The sequence below is a fragment of the Chrysemys picta genome, chromosome 8 (assembly GCF_011386835.1).
Source record: "Chrysemys picta bellii isolate R12L10 chromosome 8, ASM1138683v2, whole genome shotgun sequence".
Lineage (NCBI taxonomy): Eukaryota > Metazoa > Chordata > Testudines > Emydidae > Chrysemys > Chrysemys picta.
In genome coordinates this window covers 80,607,908-80,626,298 of record NC_088798.1, presented here as the reverse complement: position 1 = coordinate 80,626,298, position 18,391 = coordinate 80,607,908, and the positions used below count along the sequence as shown (strand labels likewise).

Below are 18,391 nucleotides of genomic sequence, written 5' to 3'. Positions count from 1 at the left end.
AGGCACTGGTAAGTAGGTAGGCTTGACCTAATATGAGTAATTAAACACGGGGTGGAAAGAAAGGAGACAGGAGGCCTCATGCTTTGGAAGATAGAATTAGGGAGGTAAATGAATGATCAGGCTGGAAACAAAATGTTTGTGCTAACTAAAATAAGCAAATAGGCCAGGAGGCCAAAAGAACAAAATGTCTGAGCCAGCTAAGATAAGAGGGAGAACACTCAGGGAACCATTTACTATAAACAAAAAAACAACCAAATACATTAAAAATATAAAAATTAAATAAAGAGTAGGTCAAGCATAAATAGAACATAAACAGAGCATGCTATACCAGAATTGGTTCCTACAAGGTAACCAATCCAATGTATGTAATATAATGTATAGTAAACGCAATAAAATGTATAAATGTCTATAAAAGGAGAGAGTTTATGTGAAACTTTGGAGCTGTGATGTACCCTGCACCCCTTTCCCGAGTTTGAATCTAATCAACTCAGTGTTGCTGTATGCCAAATAAAAATGTCTAGGTAACAAAATGTAAAATCAGACACGGTTAGAATTCAAAATGATCTTGACAAATTGGAAAATTGAGCTGAATTCAACAAGATGAAATCAATAAAGACAAGTGCAAAGTACTTCACTTAGGAAGGAAAAAAAATCAGACGTACAGCTAAAAACTGGGGAATAATTGTCTAGGGCATAGTACTGCTGAAAAGGATCTGGGGGGAAGTGGATCACAAATTGAATGAGTCAACAGTGTGATACAGGTGCGAAAAAGGCTTATACCATTCTGGGGTGTATTAACAAGAGTGTTGTTGTATGTAAGACAAGGGAGAGAATGGTCCTACTCTACTCAGCACTTGGTGAGGCCTCACCTGGAATATTGTGTCCAATTCTGGGCTCCACACTTCAGGAAAGATGTGAATTGGAACGAGTCCAGAGAAACGAAACAAAAATGATGAGCAGTATAGAAAACCTGACCTATGAAGAAAGGTTAAAAAAGCTGGGCATGTTTAGTTTTGAGAAAAGAAGACTGAAGAGGGACCTGATAGCGATCTTTAAATATGTTAAGAGCTGTTATAAAGAGGACTATGATTAATTGTTCTGCATGTGCACTGAAGTTAGGACAAATAGTAATGGGTTTAATCTGCAGCAGGGGAGATTCAGGTTAGATATCAGGAAAAACTTTCTAACTATATGGGTAGTTAAGCTCTGGAATAGGCTTCCAAGGGAGGTTGTGTATCCCCATCACTGCAAGTTTTTAAGAACAGTTTGGACAGGGATGGTCTAGGTTTACTTGGTCCTGCCTCAGCACCAGGGACTGGACTTGATGACTTCTCAAGGTCCTTTTCAGCCCTACATTTCTATGATTCTATTTCCTAGGTACAAAGGAAGAAACCATTTTGCAGATTAGCTTGACAGCAAGCTTTAAGACCAAAGCACAGTGAAACATTATAGCTATAGCAGAAACAGACAGCTGAACATGGAGAATCCCAGATGCACTAGTTATCTAAAGTAAAGAAGAGATTGCAGTAATCTGTGCCACTTCAACTCAGGCACCATTTTCTTTCATCTGAGGAACTCGTATAAAACTCTACAGTTGTGTTTACAAGAGCATTGCTTATTTTTTGGCTCCATTTAGAGCTTCATGCTATTTCTTTCCAGAAGTCAGAGTACTTTTTTAAATTAAGCACTCCTACTTAATTTCCTACAGCAATTACATACTCCCTGTAGGCAACAGCAGCCCCCTCCTCTTCCAAATCCAACATACACCAGCTGGTTCCATGGACATGTAGGTGGTTACTACATCAATCCAGCATGTTTGGATTGAAGCCCAAACAATGGTACAGACAGGAATGTGAGAGATTTGAGTACCTTTGCTCAAACAGGCAACACTTCCACCAGCTATCTGCTGCATTATTTTAGTAAGCATATAGGTACATTTCACAGCTTGTTTCACTTTTTACTTACCGACTTCATCATTAACTTCCCCAGTGACTACGTGAATTCACATATACTCACATGTATTGTATTAATCTCATTTAAGGGTACTTTGTTAGTGAATAAAGAAGGTAAATTGCAGTCAAGATTCAATTCTCTAAGATAATATCTCTCCACTCCACTCCTCAAAGCATATATGTCTTTTAAAGATAAGGTTACATTACTCACAATGAATAGGACTTGCTTATCCTTCCTAATCCATGTTAAGGATTTGTTAGAATATGTTCAACACTGATGTGAGGTTAACTGTGTTTGCAAGCACAACAATGGGAACAAGGTTTCTGTGCCCAAGAGCTTAAATATAACATGTTGAACAATGCAGTGACATCAAGCATGGGGTTAACATAGAAAGGTTTCTCAAAAGCAGTAGAATTTAAACAGGGACTTGAAGAACCTCGGGAAGGTGCTTGGAACATAAAGGAGAATTGGCAACTTGAAGAGCCAGCAAGAAAGGATGGGGCAGAATTCAAAGGATAAGAGGGGTAGAATAGCAAAGTAGAGGCAGGCAGTGGAGGAGTGGTGCACAGCCTTGAGAATGAGAACTTTGAAATTAATGCATCAGGAAATGAGACACCAATGCTTTTTGTGAAGTTAATGACTGAATAGGATGGGTAGAGAAAGGCCTTCTGTGAAGAACTGTAAAGCCATTTTATGTATCTTGATGTGTTGGCCCATTGTATGATTATGAAGAGCATTTCTTTAGCTGCTGCCTTAAGATTTAGCAAAAGATGTAGTTCTGTGTTCCATGGGGCCAACACTTCATCCTTCCCTCTAAGCCTTCATAGCAAAATTATTAACAATTGGGTGCCTAAGTTTAACCCCCAGTTAAGAAATCAGGATCCATCTGTGAATTATACACTAACAAAAAAGGTTCATATTGATGGCTAATAACATTTCACCAGTTGTAGTTGCAATGCCTGTTCAATATTGCATTTTTCAATATGAAACCATCATCAATAAATGAAGATGCTTTCGGTCAACTTCAGGGCTGAGCCTTGGCATTCCCTGACTTTAACCCACACATTGGCTTAGAACTCTTCATAGAGCACTTGCGTTCATCTCTAGGAGTGCACATGGTTGATATGTCTCCTAATAAGCAAGCAGCTAGAAAACAACTGTCCAGAGTAATGGAAGTGAAGAGTTTTAATAAGTAAATTGAAATGATGAAAAATTCTCTACTAATTTGCCAGTTATTAATTAGAGTAATGCTGAATCCTCATTAATTCTAATGTCTTTCATGTGGCTTCTTCCCTTGAACTCCCTCTGCCCTCCATTTTTGGTTTGGCTGCTTGGTGGAAAGATGCTGATCTGACCTATTTTACAGCACACTTCCGTGTGTATTAAGTCAACTTTAAATTCCATCATGCAACAGAAGTTATTGTAAACAAGATTGGTTTCCCACAGGCTACTTAAATTGCACTCACATTTGGCATGACATGTTATCGTAACCATTCTTGCTTATGAAACTGTTTTGCATTGAGCCTCTGTTCTACATTTAGTACAGGGAAATCTGCATGGAAAGCAATATTTTGTTGTTGTTTGTTTAATTTAAAAAGTAATGGCAGTCTCACCAAAATTTGGAATCACCCCCCGCCTCCCTTCATGACATGCGAGAGCCCAAAGAGCCGTACATTTTGCAATGTTTCTAGTAATTCACAAGTTCACACAGGCAGTTATTCAAAAACTCATTGGAATAAATACAATCTAAATATAGTACAGCAATTTCTATCTTGTGGCATGAAATAATTTAAAAACCACCGTGTACTTAAACCCCCTTAGAATGAGGGGCCTTCTCACTGGTAAAATCTTTTGTGTTCTTATCCAAGGGACTTCCACCCACCTCCCTCTTACCCCCCCCAATGGTCTTTGCTTCTTGGACCTCACCTCTCTGAACACTCATTTCCATTTATAGAAAAATAACAAGGCTCCGATTTCTATTCTGCACTTCAAGAACTCTGACTCACTTCACTGCAATGACTCGGTCCTGCTTTCTCCCCTCCTTATAGAATTGTCCTCTCTTCCTTTCCCCCACTTCCCTACACAGACCACAGATATCTCCTACAAAGTGTGTTCTTTTTTAGTGTTTCTTCACTCATCAGCATACAATTATCCTATATAAATGTGGCTCCCCCAGTCCTCCAGAGTCTGCTTTCCAGTTGAAATACTTACTACGCCACTATCTCTAATCTGCAGCTACCACTTTTGAGGAGCACTAGATGGAATCTGAACATGTCTCCTTCCACCACCCCGGAACATCGTTTAGTACAGCTAACCAACCTGATCTGAGCAGGCTACCTGTTTTATACGGCTAACTAAACAGGAGACTGCTATGGAGCTAGTACCCTGGCCAGTTTTTAAGAGAAGAAAAGAAAATAACTTCAAAAGACGTTGCATCCAGACATTTCAAGTAGATTAAAGCAAAACCTCTCTCCTTCAACATAATAATAATTTAACTTTATGAACAAAGTGACAATTTCATAAGAGTTCCTAAAGCAAGGTCACTGGTATATTGCAATTTAAGTATTATATACACCTCTACCCCGATATAACGCGACCCGATATAACACGAATTCGGATATAACACGGTAAAGCAGTGCTCCGGGGGGCGGGGCTGCACACTCCAGTGGATCAAAGCAAGTTCGATATAACGCGGTTTCACCTATAATGCGGTAAGATTTTTTGGCTCCCGAGAACAGCGTTATATCGAGGTAGAGGTGTACAATGCAGAACTTGCATTAGGCATGCCAGCTACACAGACACAGGAACGCCCTTCAAAATGAAGTTCTCATATTAATATTGTCCCATGTGTTTTTCAGGTCCCACATGCACTGATTTTATTATGCGCTAGAGTCGCCACATATTTGTGTCATTAAGAAGGATTAGTCAAAATATATTTGCAACAATTTCCTGGCGCTTTGTGACAACATCTCTTCTTTATTCCAGCCTTGCTCTATGGTTATCATATAATAAGAATTTCCTGAAACTAGCATGGTGGACCTAGCTAATCACTCACCCTTTGGAGGAAGCAAAGCATTTTGTATTTGTCACTATTCATTTATTGCTGGTGAAGCATGCCTATTGTAAAGTCCTGAAGACATAAGCTCTCTACTTAGAAAAATATGTACACTCATAATATGTACACTCAGTAATTTAAATTCCTTCAGTTTTGTCCTACCTATGTTCTAGAACAGAGGTGGACAAACTTTTTGGCCCGAGGGCCACATCTGGGTATGGAAATTGTATGGCGGGCCATGAACGCTCATGAAATTGGGGGTTGGGGTGCAGGAGGGGATGAGGGCTCCGGCTGGGGGTGTAGGCTCTGGGGTGGGGATGAGGGGTTGGGGGTGCAGGAGGGTTCTCCGGGTTGGGACCGAGGAGTTTAGAGGGCAGGAGGGGGATCAGGGCTGGGGCAGGGGCGAAGGAGGGAGTCAAGGGTACAGGTTCCAGGCGTCTCTTACCTCAAGCAGCTCCCAGAAGCAGCGGCATGTCCCGTCCCCAGCTCCTACGCAGAGGCACGGCCAGGCAGCTCTGCGCACTGCCCCGTCCTCAGGAGCCACCCCTGTAGCTCCCATTGGCCACATTTCCCAGTCAATGGGAGCTGCGGGGGTGGCGCTTGGGGAGGGGGCAGCGTGCGGAGCCCCCTGCCTGCACCTATGCGTAGGAGCCGGGGGGGGGGGGGGGAGGAGAGAAGAGGAGGGGACATGCTGCTGCTTCCAGGAGCCGCGCGAAGCAGGGCAAGCCCCAGACCAGGCTCCCCAGCAGGAGCTCGAGGGCCGGATTAAAACATCTGGAGGACTGGATGGGCCATAGTTTGCCCACTCCTGTTCTAGAAAGAGACTATGACTAGGGGATCAGAGTAGTATCATCTATGTAAGTTCAGTGTGAGATTTTCCAAGGCAACAAGGGCAGTTAGCTTTGAGTTAACCATCCAAATCCTAATGACTTTTAGGGAGAGTTCTATATTTAATTAACTTTTGAAAAAATTCCCACCTATTCTTTAGCTTTTGAGACTACGCACCAACACCAAGCACACCAAATAGTCAACAGTGGCAGCCATTTTGTGATGTCAACCTCAGTTTTTCCAGGAACATGAAATTCCTACCCATGTAAGCCCTAAAAGCCATTTAACAGCCAAGCAACAAGTTTATCATTAACTACCTGGGCTCAAAAAAAAAATCAGAGGTTTTTCCAATGTGAATCTCGTTCTGTTTGCAGCTAGCTATTGATGGTAGATTACATTTAAGTAATCTGATGGTTTTGCACACTAATTAATGTGCATTCAGTTTTACTGACGGGAGAGCTAAGCCAGTGACTACAGACAGCATATAAGGCCTTTAAATGTGAATGTGTGATTAAAAATTCTTGTTATAGCCATCAGCGTTTTACTCATTCATGTCTTAAGGAAAAGGTACAGGGCAACATGTTAATAGATTATACAGATACAGTGATATAACACATCAAGATCAGTTTTATTAGTAATTTCTTACCAGCCATGACAAAGTAGAGGAAGAGGCAGGAAGAAGAAGACTGTGATCAAGAAAAGGCAATCCACCCTCAATGGTTACCAGTATGTGCAAGTACTCAGCTATGACTTTGCTTTCATCATGCTTTAACTAGTTACTTGTTACTTTCTAGTTAAAGTGTTCAGTGTCTGATTTAAATTTATATGAGTGTCCATCCACAAAACTAGCTGACATCTTTTCCCCTTAGAGTAAACTGATGAATCTCCAAGTCATCCAGCCTCAGGGAGTACAGTTCTAAACCACATATTGAAAATTAGAGTTTGCAATGCTGTAACTTTGTGGACTTAAAAGACAAGTGTCTGAAATTTGCTAAAAATAATGGCCCTAACAAGCCCCCTAAAGGCTCTAACAAGCGCCATGCCCATTCTATCTTCCCCTCCTGAGCCCATCCCATGAAGGCCTCAGCTCCCTGCTGCCTCATATATTGGGAGGGGGATGGGGGAAGCTTACTATCTTACCTAGTGTGATTGGAAGCAGATAGGCAGTCCTCTATTGTCTATTCAAGAGGTTTATATGGACAACCTACCTCCAAGCCAGCATCTTCATGAGCTGTTAACTCTTCACACCCACACACATTTAGTAATTCCTTGTGCCATCTTCAATGGCTTTTTTGCCTTCAAGTAGCAGTGGTCTGGGGGCTGAAGCTATTTTCACTGTAGAGGGAGGTGAAGAATAAGGCTGCCTTCTCTCCCTGAAGTACAACAGTCTGACAAGAGAAGAGAAGCCAGTGGGGGGATTGCTGAAGAGCAGCATAAGAGGCTTAAAGTGCTTAGGGTTGGCTACCACAAGCATGTCTCTCCAGCTCCCTCAGATAGAAAGAGGGCTGTAGATGGAGCTCAAACTCAAGTACCCCAGCCAACTGAGGACCACTGAAGAGCATGAACAAATAAGAGAAACTGAGGCTATTTTTTTCCACTTAAACTAGGTTATTTGTGAGGCACTTTCGTCATGTGCTTCATAGGTCTGGTGATATGACATTTTTAGATGCTTCAATGGTTTTGGTGTGTGTGGGGGGGACTGATTGTGGCCTCAAAACAAGGCTTATCCACCTCAGCACTCTGGTGAGTATTCTAGAACCATCCCTTTTAACTGCAGGGAAGTTGTATACAAACTGAGGTGTTACCAGAACGGAATTATGTTTGAGGAGGATGCAGAGAGGTGCACAACTTAAACAGCTCAAATCACTGAAAAATAGGAATTTAAGATTATGCAACTCATTTGTCATTGTGGAATTACAGAGACGAAGTCAGGCAGGAAAAACAAAATCACCCTTTTTCAGGTGGGCTTTGAGAACTTGGAATTAGTTTTCCAGGTTTGTCAAAATAGTTCAGAATTAAATATTTTCAAAGCACAAGGAATTTACATGAACTTTAAATGCTAAATGAAAGTTCAGTGTTGTCTTCAGCCAAAGTTGAAAAACTAGAGCTGGATGGAACACCCCCATTTCCAGAAATGCGGTTAGGAAGTTACAGCAGAGTAAAAGAGTTGGATAACAGTACAGCTGTGACCAGAAGGAGAGCCTGATATATTTAAGTTGCATACAAGAATTTTGTTTTCCTTTTTACAGGCCTGTGTGTATATCCAGTGAGCCCAGGGAAAAGCCAAGATCTTAAGCAGTGGCTTCCTCTCCTCATCTTGATGCAGGAATGAGAGAAGCTGGATTCCTCTTAAATCTCCTACTCACGAGAAATGGTTGCCATTAGGCCTAGGCCAGCCCAGCTGCTGTTAATTTCCAGGAACCAGGTGCAAAAGCGGGCAGCCAAAGGAAATGAGGCACTCTGGGTAACTGGAACTACGTAAAGGGACCTGGAACAACTAAACCTTGGGTCACTTGAGCTAGCAGCTCCTAGGAGGCATCGTATCCTGACTCAGTCTCCGGAACAAGCCCATAAGCTAAAGTGTGTGATATTTGCCATACTAAGACTTAAGCTGTTAAACCCCTGTTTACTGGCTTTTGTTACATGTTTATATGGTGTCCCCATTCCCCTGCCATTATCTGGAAACCTGAGGTTATGTCTACACAGCCCCACAGCTTGGATTACAGAGATGTAATCTGCAGCATGCACTAGTATGCTGTTCTCTGACTATGCTGGGGAGCCAACTAAAAGCACTTATTTCACATTAACGCTGTCCTGTTTAAAGAGTACCACATTAACATAAATTAGGTACCTTTTAGTTCACACCTGTAATGTCCACATGGGGGAGTTAAAACACTGCATGCTGGCGCATGCTGCAATTCACACCCCCATAGGCCAAATGACAAGGCCATGTAAACAAACACAGAGTATTTTACCCATCCAGAAGGGCCATCCGAGGAATACTAATCATGTTGGATGTCAGTGTCAATACCACGATCAATGCTTGAAAATTGTGATATATTAAATAGCTAAATTATGCTGGTATTCCTGTACAATTACTGACTATAGCCACATGATGCTCAAATTAATCCATAGTGATTAATGTTGTTACAGCAAATACCAAACTACTGAATAATGACTGGATCCTTATTTACATTACTTAAATGCTAGCCAAGTTTTTCCTGCCTTGTACATTGTCCAGTTACTGTAGGTATTTTCATATGGATACTGGTGATAATGCAGATATTTTAAAACTCATTTTGAAACCATTCCATTAGGAAAAAAAATGTGTGTGTGTGTGTGTGTGTGTGTGTGTGTGTGTGTGTGTGTGTGTGTGTGAGAGAGAGAGTGTGCCATCAGTCTGAATAGGTCTGGAAAGACTTCAGCAGGTAACTTTAGCTTGCTTCAGTGGGATGCTGTGACATTTTTAGTGAGGCATGCAATTCTCCCTTACATGTCTTAGGTCAGGGGTCGGCAACCTCTGGCACGCGGCTCGCGAGAGTAAGCACCCTGGCGGGCCGGGCCAGTTTGTTTACCTGCCGCGTTGGCAGGTTCGGCCGATCGTGGCTCCCATTGGCCGCGGTTTGCCATCCCAGGCAATGGGGGTGGCGAGAAGCCATGGCCAGCACACCCCTCGGCCCGTGCCGCTTCCCGCAGCCCGCATTGGCCTGGGACAGCGAACCGCAGCCAGTGGGAGTCGTGATCAGCCGAACCTGCCAACGTGCAGGTAAACAAACTGGCCCGGCCCGCCAGGGTGCTTACTCTCGCGAGCCGCGTGCCAGAGGTTGCCGACCCCTGACTTAGGTGGTCCAAAATGGCGTCCTCTGCATAGTATGACCTTGCATGCACTGCATGTGTGAGGTCATGCTGTGCAAAGGATACCATTTTGCTCTACAATGTGCATTCACAGGCTAGATAGAATTGTCCCAAGAAGTGGATCTGGCCCGTGGGCCACCAGTTGGACCATGTTTTTTGAATCCTAGGGCTTGCAATTCATGCCTTTCGTACACAGCCTCATTTTCTCAAGCCTGTGATCAAAAAAGCAGCGCATGCACCATTTAAATTATTGGATATGCCTAAAGAAAAAAAGACAGAATAGCTTTCTTCGCAAAGATAGCCTCTTGGCCTTTTTTGCTGTACTTCTTTCAGCAGTGTCTTTGATATGAGCTTAGGTTTAAAAGACTAAAGGGGCTTCAAAACTAGATGGCGTCAAGGAAATAAAAATAATATAAGCCTACAAGTAACATCCCTACTTTATTATTATCTACTGTTTCTAAGTTAACTTTTCACCCCTCCCTAACAGAGACACCCAAGATGACAGACCACCTCTGATCTGCTGTTGGCATAAGGAGACTATTAAAGTTTCAGCATCTGACAAGAGAGTGCAACAGTTGTGCACATTGCTAAACCATGTAATTACTGGTATTGTGGTTGCTACCCTCGTCCTCCATCCCCTTCCATTGTTTAGACAATAAACAACTATAATATAGTGAGACCATGATCCAGCAAACATGCACATGCTTTACTGTATGCACATGAGCAGTCCCATTAAATTAGGAAGGCAAAGACATGCAAGTAAAATTAAGCTAAGGTTTTTGTTTTTGTTTTAATCAGGGCTTTAAATAGTTTGTGTTTAGAAGAACATGCTATCTCCCCTTACTGGCACATGGCCTAGTACAATGGGTCTTGACTGGGGCTTTTGGACACAACTGGTATATACATAAGTGAATAATAATCCTTAGTGGTAAGACTTCTTGAAAGTCAGAATGTTAATCTGACAATCAATATATTTAAAATATTTGCATATATTTTAAAAAATGCTCTGCAGTAATACAGAAGTATTGAAGAAAGGAGCTTGGAGTAAGTGACGTGACAAACAAAGCTGAGTAGGCTGAAAAGTATTACAAGCCAGTGTGACCTTGCAGTTCCATTCACTCAGGCCAAGAAAACCACAATAATATATTTATACAACAGAAACCCCAGACCACATGAAAAAATTCCATAGTATGCAGATGACTAAACTTCCAAATTGCTCCTAAATATCGACATACTTAAATTAGATACTCAAGCATAGTGTAGGAGAGTGATTAGCCTTGCTGCGGAGAGTGAAACAAAAACTTTGCTCTACCAATTCAGAAAAGTAATATGCCACCAAAAAACTTACCATTTAACAGGAGAAGGAGGAGACACTGACTGTTGAGGAAACAGATGTGCTAAAACGTCATACCTAACAGAAGCTAGATCTGAGCTCTATGTAAATTTTGGCTATGTTTTTCAATCTTAAACATCTTCAGATTTGGAGTAGAAGGGTATTATGTGGTCTAAATGGACCAGTGACTGGCTGTGACACGGTGCACTAGTCAATGCACGTTCCTCAGCTAGGGTGACCAGATATCCTGATATTATCGGATCCGTCCTGATATTAAGGGCTTTGTCTTATATACACAACTATATCCCTCTTCCTCCCCAATGCCCCCAAAAAAGTGTCCCGATGTTTCACACTTGAATCTGGTCACCCTAACCTCATCTGTAAAACTGGGCTGACTGACTAATTGTTATGTGCTTTGAAATCATGGATTTAAAGTGCTGTAAGAGTTAAGTCTACTGCGCTTCATTACAGATCTAGGTTTCTGTTCTAATTAAGTTAATAAATTCAACACCATAACTGTTTGAGATGGTCTGTCCTGAATAGCTCACAGCATCCCAAAGTGATACAGCAGTGGAGTCCCTCTTCACAAGCACTACACAAACAAAAATCACAAATTATACTGTGTAACAAGATTACAAACAACTTCCAAAAACAAATATTAGAAGATAAGTCAGTTCCCTACACAAATGCATGTCAAGAGTCAAATGTTTAGGTTATCATCGTATGATGGTTTCACGAACCTTATAGAAAAGGTAAATTAACCATCAAGCTGAGAAGCTAAAGGCATTTTCCAATAAAGCAATATTCACAAGCGAATACTAGCATGCCACAAAACAAATTGGCCTTGAGCATGATTTTATCTGTACAACTAAAGGTTTTAACTATAGAACTATTTCCCTCTTCATAACATGGCACAGCCAGTCAAGATTCCAGTGGAAAAAAAATAGACTATAATATGAAATTGTACATGGAAATGACAGCACTTCCAGAAACTGATTACAGCATACCAGCTCAGTTAATTAAACAAGTATAGTCCTATAGAACATTTTGGTAAAGTAAGATACATCCAAAAAGCTGAATGTGAAGTACATCCTTACATGTGCTATGTAATTTCTAAATAACCAATATTTGCTTAGGTCAATAATCCTTCATCGGAGCCACATATATCACCATTTACTGTTGTCTGTACGCAGTGACTCCTCTCTACAGAAGTTGATCATAATGCTTAGCTACTTGCTAAAGGCTGATAAAATTTTTAAACCAGTAATTTTCTCCATTATTTAGGGTGCTTGTAATGTAGTTACATTCACTTTTCAGGATTTTGTTATGCAAGTCTGCAAAGACTAAATGTTTGTTTAAATATGTAAGTTACCAGTATGTATTTAAGCCAAGAAACAAAGTAAGATGTCAAGCCACGCTTTGCCTATGCTACTGATATATTTGTTCATGTAGAAAATTTCTTTAAGAGCATCGGTTAAAAAACTAAAATCCATATTTTAGAGCCCATTTCATTTTGTTGAATGTTCTTGTCTGAGGTTTTGGGTAGAAGGAGAATTACATTTGTAGGTTCCTTTCACAGTACAAAAGGTAAACGCAACATCTGTTTACTCTGTGCTTCACGGCAAATATTTTCATTTCAACTACCATTCATTTCCTCTGCATTTAGCCATATCTTTGCTGCACGGATACATTACACTGAAATCTCTGCTGTGTTTGTTTAGCTTTGCATATAACACTGCTAGCATAAATTAAATTTATACTAGACTTTTAAGGGAAGGGGACTAGCATAAAATGTGCTGACATTATGTAAAATGCAGCCATGCTTATACTCTAGATTTGATACTGCAATTTTTTACAATTTACTATGGAACATTACATTGTAAAAAGTTTAGTCCAATTTTCCTCAGGATTATATCATCTTGGTGACCACTGGTTGCTCTGCAGATTGCAACCCTTGGAAAGAGTTACCACCACCAATTTTCTTTCCAAGAGAAGCAATTTCCAGACATTAAAAAAATAAAGCATAAGTTTCACATTCATTATTAAAGTCACTGCTTTGACAGTTTTTTATCATATTAAAAAAACTCTAGTGACTTTGCATCTCTCTTGATACAGGTAGATTTGTGCTAGTTAATTTTAAAGAACAAGTGTAAAGCACCCATTTCTTTGGTGGAATGCTTTTCTCAAGGTCTCCTTAATGTTACATTTTTAGTTTATTTTCCATTTGGATTCATTTTAAAACAAAATTAAAATAATATTTAGCCTGGCTGCAATAGCCCAAACATTCTGGAAGTTGTGCAAAACCATAATTTTAAGAGCTTAGTGTGGAAGTATTTTAAGTGATGTGGTTAGATCTATTGTCAATTTCAAATCAAAACAAGCTACAACTAGCATTTTCAGCCTTACCTGGATGCAGAAAGGATGAAAACTTCCCTTTATACAGAGTAAAGTACATTGGCGTGCAAATAGCTGTCAAGAAACTCCTGAGAATGACATTTTCCAAGGTATCTTACGAACCACAGCTATTTGTTTTCTGACCTGGGTGATAGCATTATCATTTCACAGCTATTTAAACTTTTTTTTTTTACTAGTCAGAAGGCAGTATATTAAGCAAAATAGTAGAAAACTACAAATCAATAATCAGAGAGGTAGCTGTGTTAGTCAGTATCCACAAAAACAATGAGGAGTCCAGTGGCACCTTAAAGACTAAGATTTATTTGGGCATAAGCTTTCGTGGGTAAAAACCCACTTTTTTAGATGTGTTTTTTACAAATCAAGACAATCTAATGTCACGCACAGAATTAGCAGATTGCCATAGAGCACACAGAACTGAGTGATATAATCACTCCATTCAAGTTTCACTTGTCATTTTTCAGGCAATTGGACCCCTTAGTAGGCTCCGAAGTTTAACAAGAAAAGTTAAGATTGAGAGTAACTGCCTAAGGTGGCTCCAAGATCTAGTGAGATTCTAACAGCACATTTCAAGCCCTGAGCAATTATTGAATACATAGAATATTTATGGCTAAGTGAACAGAAAACAGGCATTTATTTAACAGGTAGAAAAACAAGGCATCAGAATGAGTTCCTGGTCTGATGAATTTGGATATCAGATGATATTCCAAAAAGGCCTTATTTCCATCTGTGAATTTCAAGTTCACTTGATAGAGTGCTCCCGTTCTGTTCACTCTCTCTAAAGCATCTGTCCCGTGGCACTGTCAGGGCTAGATGGACCGTTGCGCTGACCCACTATGGGCATTCTTATATTCGTATAAGTTAGTGTAATTATCAAATCTAGCATAAGAAAAAAAGTTGGTTTACTATACCAATTTAAATAAGGATTCAAAATAGAAAAAAGTATTTTGAAAAGGTTATATTTCAGCTGATACTCTAAAAACAGCACAAATGGTTCATAAGATACTATCAGCATCAGTAGAATAAAACATTGAAGAAATAATGGGTACTGGTAGATAGGATGCGGTAATAAAAATATAGACTCTAATATACATCTTCTAGATAGTCCTCAAATCTTATTACACTGCAGTCTGTATGCTACTTTCACAAGCTATCAGTTAATACTATGCATGAGTGAATACTGGCAAGTTAATAGTCTGCTATTTTAGAGTCTACATTAATAACTTAAGAAGCTCTCCATTTACACATTATAACAAAGATCATCTGAGATACTGTATTACACCAATGAGATTAATTTTCCGCAAAACGATCTTCAGTAGTTTTATTTCTGAGGTATGTTAGAGTCTTCAAGTTTTATCAGCCTATTATAAAAGAGTACATTTGTGGTAAAGGATTAAAACTTTGCTGTTTTATAATCTATACTGGATATTACAACCATTTAGTGTACATCTATAATTTTGCTGTATTAACCACTTGTACATGTATATAGATTCATAGAATTTATGGCCAGAAGGGACAATTGTAATTTAAACTGACCTCTGGCAGAGCACAAGCCATTAAATTTCACCCAGTAATACCTGCATTAAGCCCATATCTTGTGACTGAGCTAGAATATATATTTTAGAAAAGTCTAAGTCAAGACTGGATGTCTTAAGTGATAATGAATTCACTATGTCCCTAAGTAAATTGTTCCAAAGGTCAAATACCTTATTGTTAATATTTGCACCTTATTTCTAGCCCAAATTTAACTCATTTCAGCTTCTAGACCTTGAATCTTGCATACAGAATATGCACATCTCACCAAGTTTATGAGTTGTGCACGGCCTATGAATTTAGGGTAGTATATAGACCTAGTGTTACTGCTGACGACTCTGTATTCTGCTACTAGGTTGAACTCTATTCTCTATATTCCAAGGCTGCTGCTAAACAGTGTCTCAAGTTCCAGATCAGAGTTTTATGCAACAATAGATGTTAATCATTTTCAAAACACTGACATTCATTTGCTCAGTTGGTGTTAAAATGGTCTGTGTGCGAAATTGCAAAGTATCGCTGAATTGCCATACTGGGAAGTTGTGTGGTTTGTAAGATAACAAAACTGCTATCATTAAAGGGCTAATATTTCCATTATGAGTTGCATTTGTGGAACCATTAATGACCTTCATAACAATTCACCCTGGGCTGAATCTTAGCCTTTGAGAGTTGAGCCCATGAGAACTTTTTGCTTAGTCACAATTCATCTGCTTCTTTTTTAGTTCCAGGAAGGTAAAACAGTTTGAGGGTCTGAGCTTTCACTAAATAAACTGACTCCACTAGACAAAATGAAATATGATAGGCAGTCAATCCCTACATTGGGCTAACTGTGTTATTTGCAGAATAGTTCCAAACCACTGAAGTATATTTCGTATGGGATAGCTAATTTTAAAAAACTTAACTACGCTTCAGTTTGGTTATTGGCAACTAACTATAGAGCTGCAATGACGTTCTGTCAAATGTTCAGTTCTACACATCTCCATTACATATTGTGTGAAATATCTATATGCCATATGCACGGTAGTAACCAGTGTCAGAGATCCCTTGAAGCAACGTGGAATGTATCTCCAGCATTCCATTAAGGGTTAATTTAAGATTGAAAAAGCTGAGGCATTCACGAAGAAACTTTAGCCTCAAGATAGCAATTTAACAGTGCATTTATGGTGTATGGTCACAAAGCCTTAGAAAGCATTAGGGCCCCTAACTCCTCCTGTTGCACTCAGGTATTGTAGCTCATGCTGTCTGAAATACCCCACCACACAGCAGTATCTAGGATATACCATAAGGGGAGTAAAGGACTACTAAGTGACAGGCTTCCCCATAACATTGCCTTGCTCTGTCAGTTTAAGACAGAAACCAGAGATTGTTTTAATGCAATCTATTATCCATTTTACTTTATTTCTGCCAGGAGCTGATGTTTCCATGGGAATGCAGTCACCGTGCTGGGAAACAAAGCAAGAAGGAATCAATACTAGCCTCCAGGTGAAAGCACCCAGATTTTTAATCATATGTTAAATCTCCTGGAGTGTTTCCAGTGCTAACCCGTGTCAGTGCCACAGCCAGAGAGTTTTGAAGCCCTTAAACTAGTTACTGCAAAACCCACCACAGCAAGATTTTAAACTTAAGTTACTGCAAGAAACAAGAACCTGACACATAGGGCTTGATTAGCACAGAAGCAGGATCAGAGCGGCTATAACTTCGGAAAGGTTCCTCCCCCTCCCCTCCTGCAAACGTGAATCTGTGCTTGATTATTTAAGCTGTTAGGACTGAGCGGGCTCGGAGTCTGCACCGATATGAATCTGCAGGGAATCTCACCAAGAGCGCTCCTACAAGTACTCTCGAAACCTAAGTGTGTGTTACTTACAGTCTCTCTGCATTCCTGGGAATACCCCGCGGCACGGTTTTCAGTCCCAGCCCATGACAATCCACGTTGGAGGCAGAGCAGGTACATTTATTGGGGCATCCTCCAACAGGCATCCAAGCCACGGAGCTCCAGAAGCTCAGGATCACTCCCAGCCACAGGGATGCACGACTCCCACCGAGCAACATGGTCTCCGTATCCCTTCCCCAAAGGGTGCAAAAGGATGCAAGGGCAGGCAGTCCTCAGAGGTGGGAAACCCCAGCGGCAGAGAGTGCAAAGGGCTGCGAGGGGTTCTCAGCACAGCCCGAGAGAGCCCACCTCTCCCCGCATCTCCGCTCGCACTCCTGGAGTCCTTGGAGCACCTCCCAATCTTCCAGGGAGATCTGGGGGGAGGGTTATGTTCCGTGGTGCCTTTCAGCCTTTCAGGTTTCCCAGTGTTATCTAACCGGCACCAGCAGGCGAGGAGTTTAGCAGCGCTCCAGCCAGAGGAGTCCGCAGATGAAAGAGGAGCAGGGAGTTAAGGTAAACAGAGCTAACCATCCATCAGGGGTTTCGGCAAGCAGCCCCCCACCCCACTCCGCATCGCCCAACCTGGCAGGGCAGGTAACCGCTGGGGGAGGCGATGGCGGAGATCTCAGAGCGCTCCAGCAGCCAGCTGCTCAGTCCCTGGCTCCTGCACCTTCGCCGCTCCCATGCCAGGCCAGCCTCGCTGGGGGGCACCGCTATGTAGAGCCGCGGGATCGGAAGGCACTGGACGCGGCTCCCGCGGCGGCCGCCTTCCCATTCACTGCGCGCAAGGCGGCCAGGCAGACACCAGAACCACGGGGGCCACTCCGCCCCCCTCTCCTCCCAAAATATCCAGGCCAGCTCTCATTGGCTGCCGAGCCCCTGACGTCGGCAAAGTTCTGAACTTTGGGGGGAAGAGAGGAGGTGGAAGTGTCGGACTTGGAGTGGCCCCGAGCCATGGCCATTGTCCCGTGCGCTCTGCCGGGCTCTGCGCGCGGGGCGGCACCAGGAGGGCGCGCTCTCTGCAGCAGAGCGCAAGGGGCAAAGGTAAGGGCTCTGCTGCGGCCCCCGCCGGTAGCACTACGGCTTGGGGTCCCCTCGCTGGGAGCGGCCCCGGATCGGGGTTCAGACAGGAACGTGCAGGCTGCAGCAGCGCCCCCAAACCGCCCGACGCTTCCGCGTCCTACCCAGCGGCCCCAACTTTCCCCCTCTCCAGGGGCAACTCACCGCCTCCTTTTGTTGCCTTCTGTTCTCTCTCTCGTGCTGCCCTCTGGTGGTGGGAGAGGCGCATAGCGCCTTCTCGCTGCTCGCAGGGACGCCTGCGAGTGACAGGGAATTTGCTCCTCTGCTCAAAGTACGCCGCGTGCAGCAGTCGTGGGGTTCATTCCAGCCCCTGGAAAGGGAGATAGGACTGACCTGTCTGACCTATGGGACAGTGCTCCTCTACTGCTATCTACCGAGTGACTGTAGATAAATGTAATGCCAGTATTACAGCAATTTCACCTCTAAAAGGGGAAATAACTCACATTAAAGCAGAGGATTTAACAGTGTGGGGCCT

The 18,391-nt window shown here is 42.0% G+C and overlaps 1 protein-coding gene across 1 annotated transcript in view; it reads right to left on the bottom strand.

Moving 5' to 3' along the window:
• SLIT3 (slit guidance ligand 3) overlaps nt 1-17,678 on the bottom strand; it is a 793,796-nt gene extending 776,118 nt beyond the window's left edge. Inside the window, exon 1 of the mRNA XM_005295705.5 lies at nt 16,831-17,678. Coding sequence (XP_005295762.1) covers nt 16,831-17,015 — 185 coding nt within the window. The 5' untranslated portion in view covers nt 17,016-17,678. The remainder of the gene's footprint in view (nt 1-16,830) is intronic.
• Between the last annotated feature and the right edge of the window lie 713 nt (nt 17,679-18,391).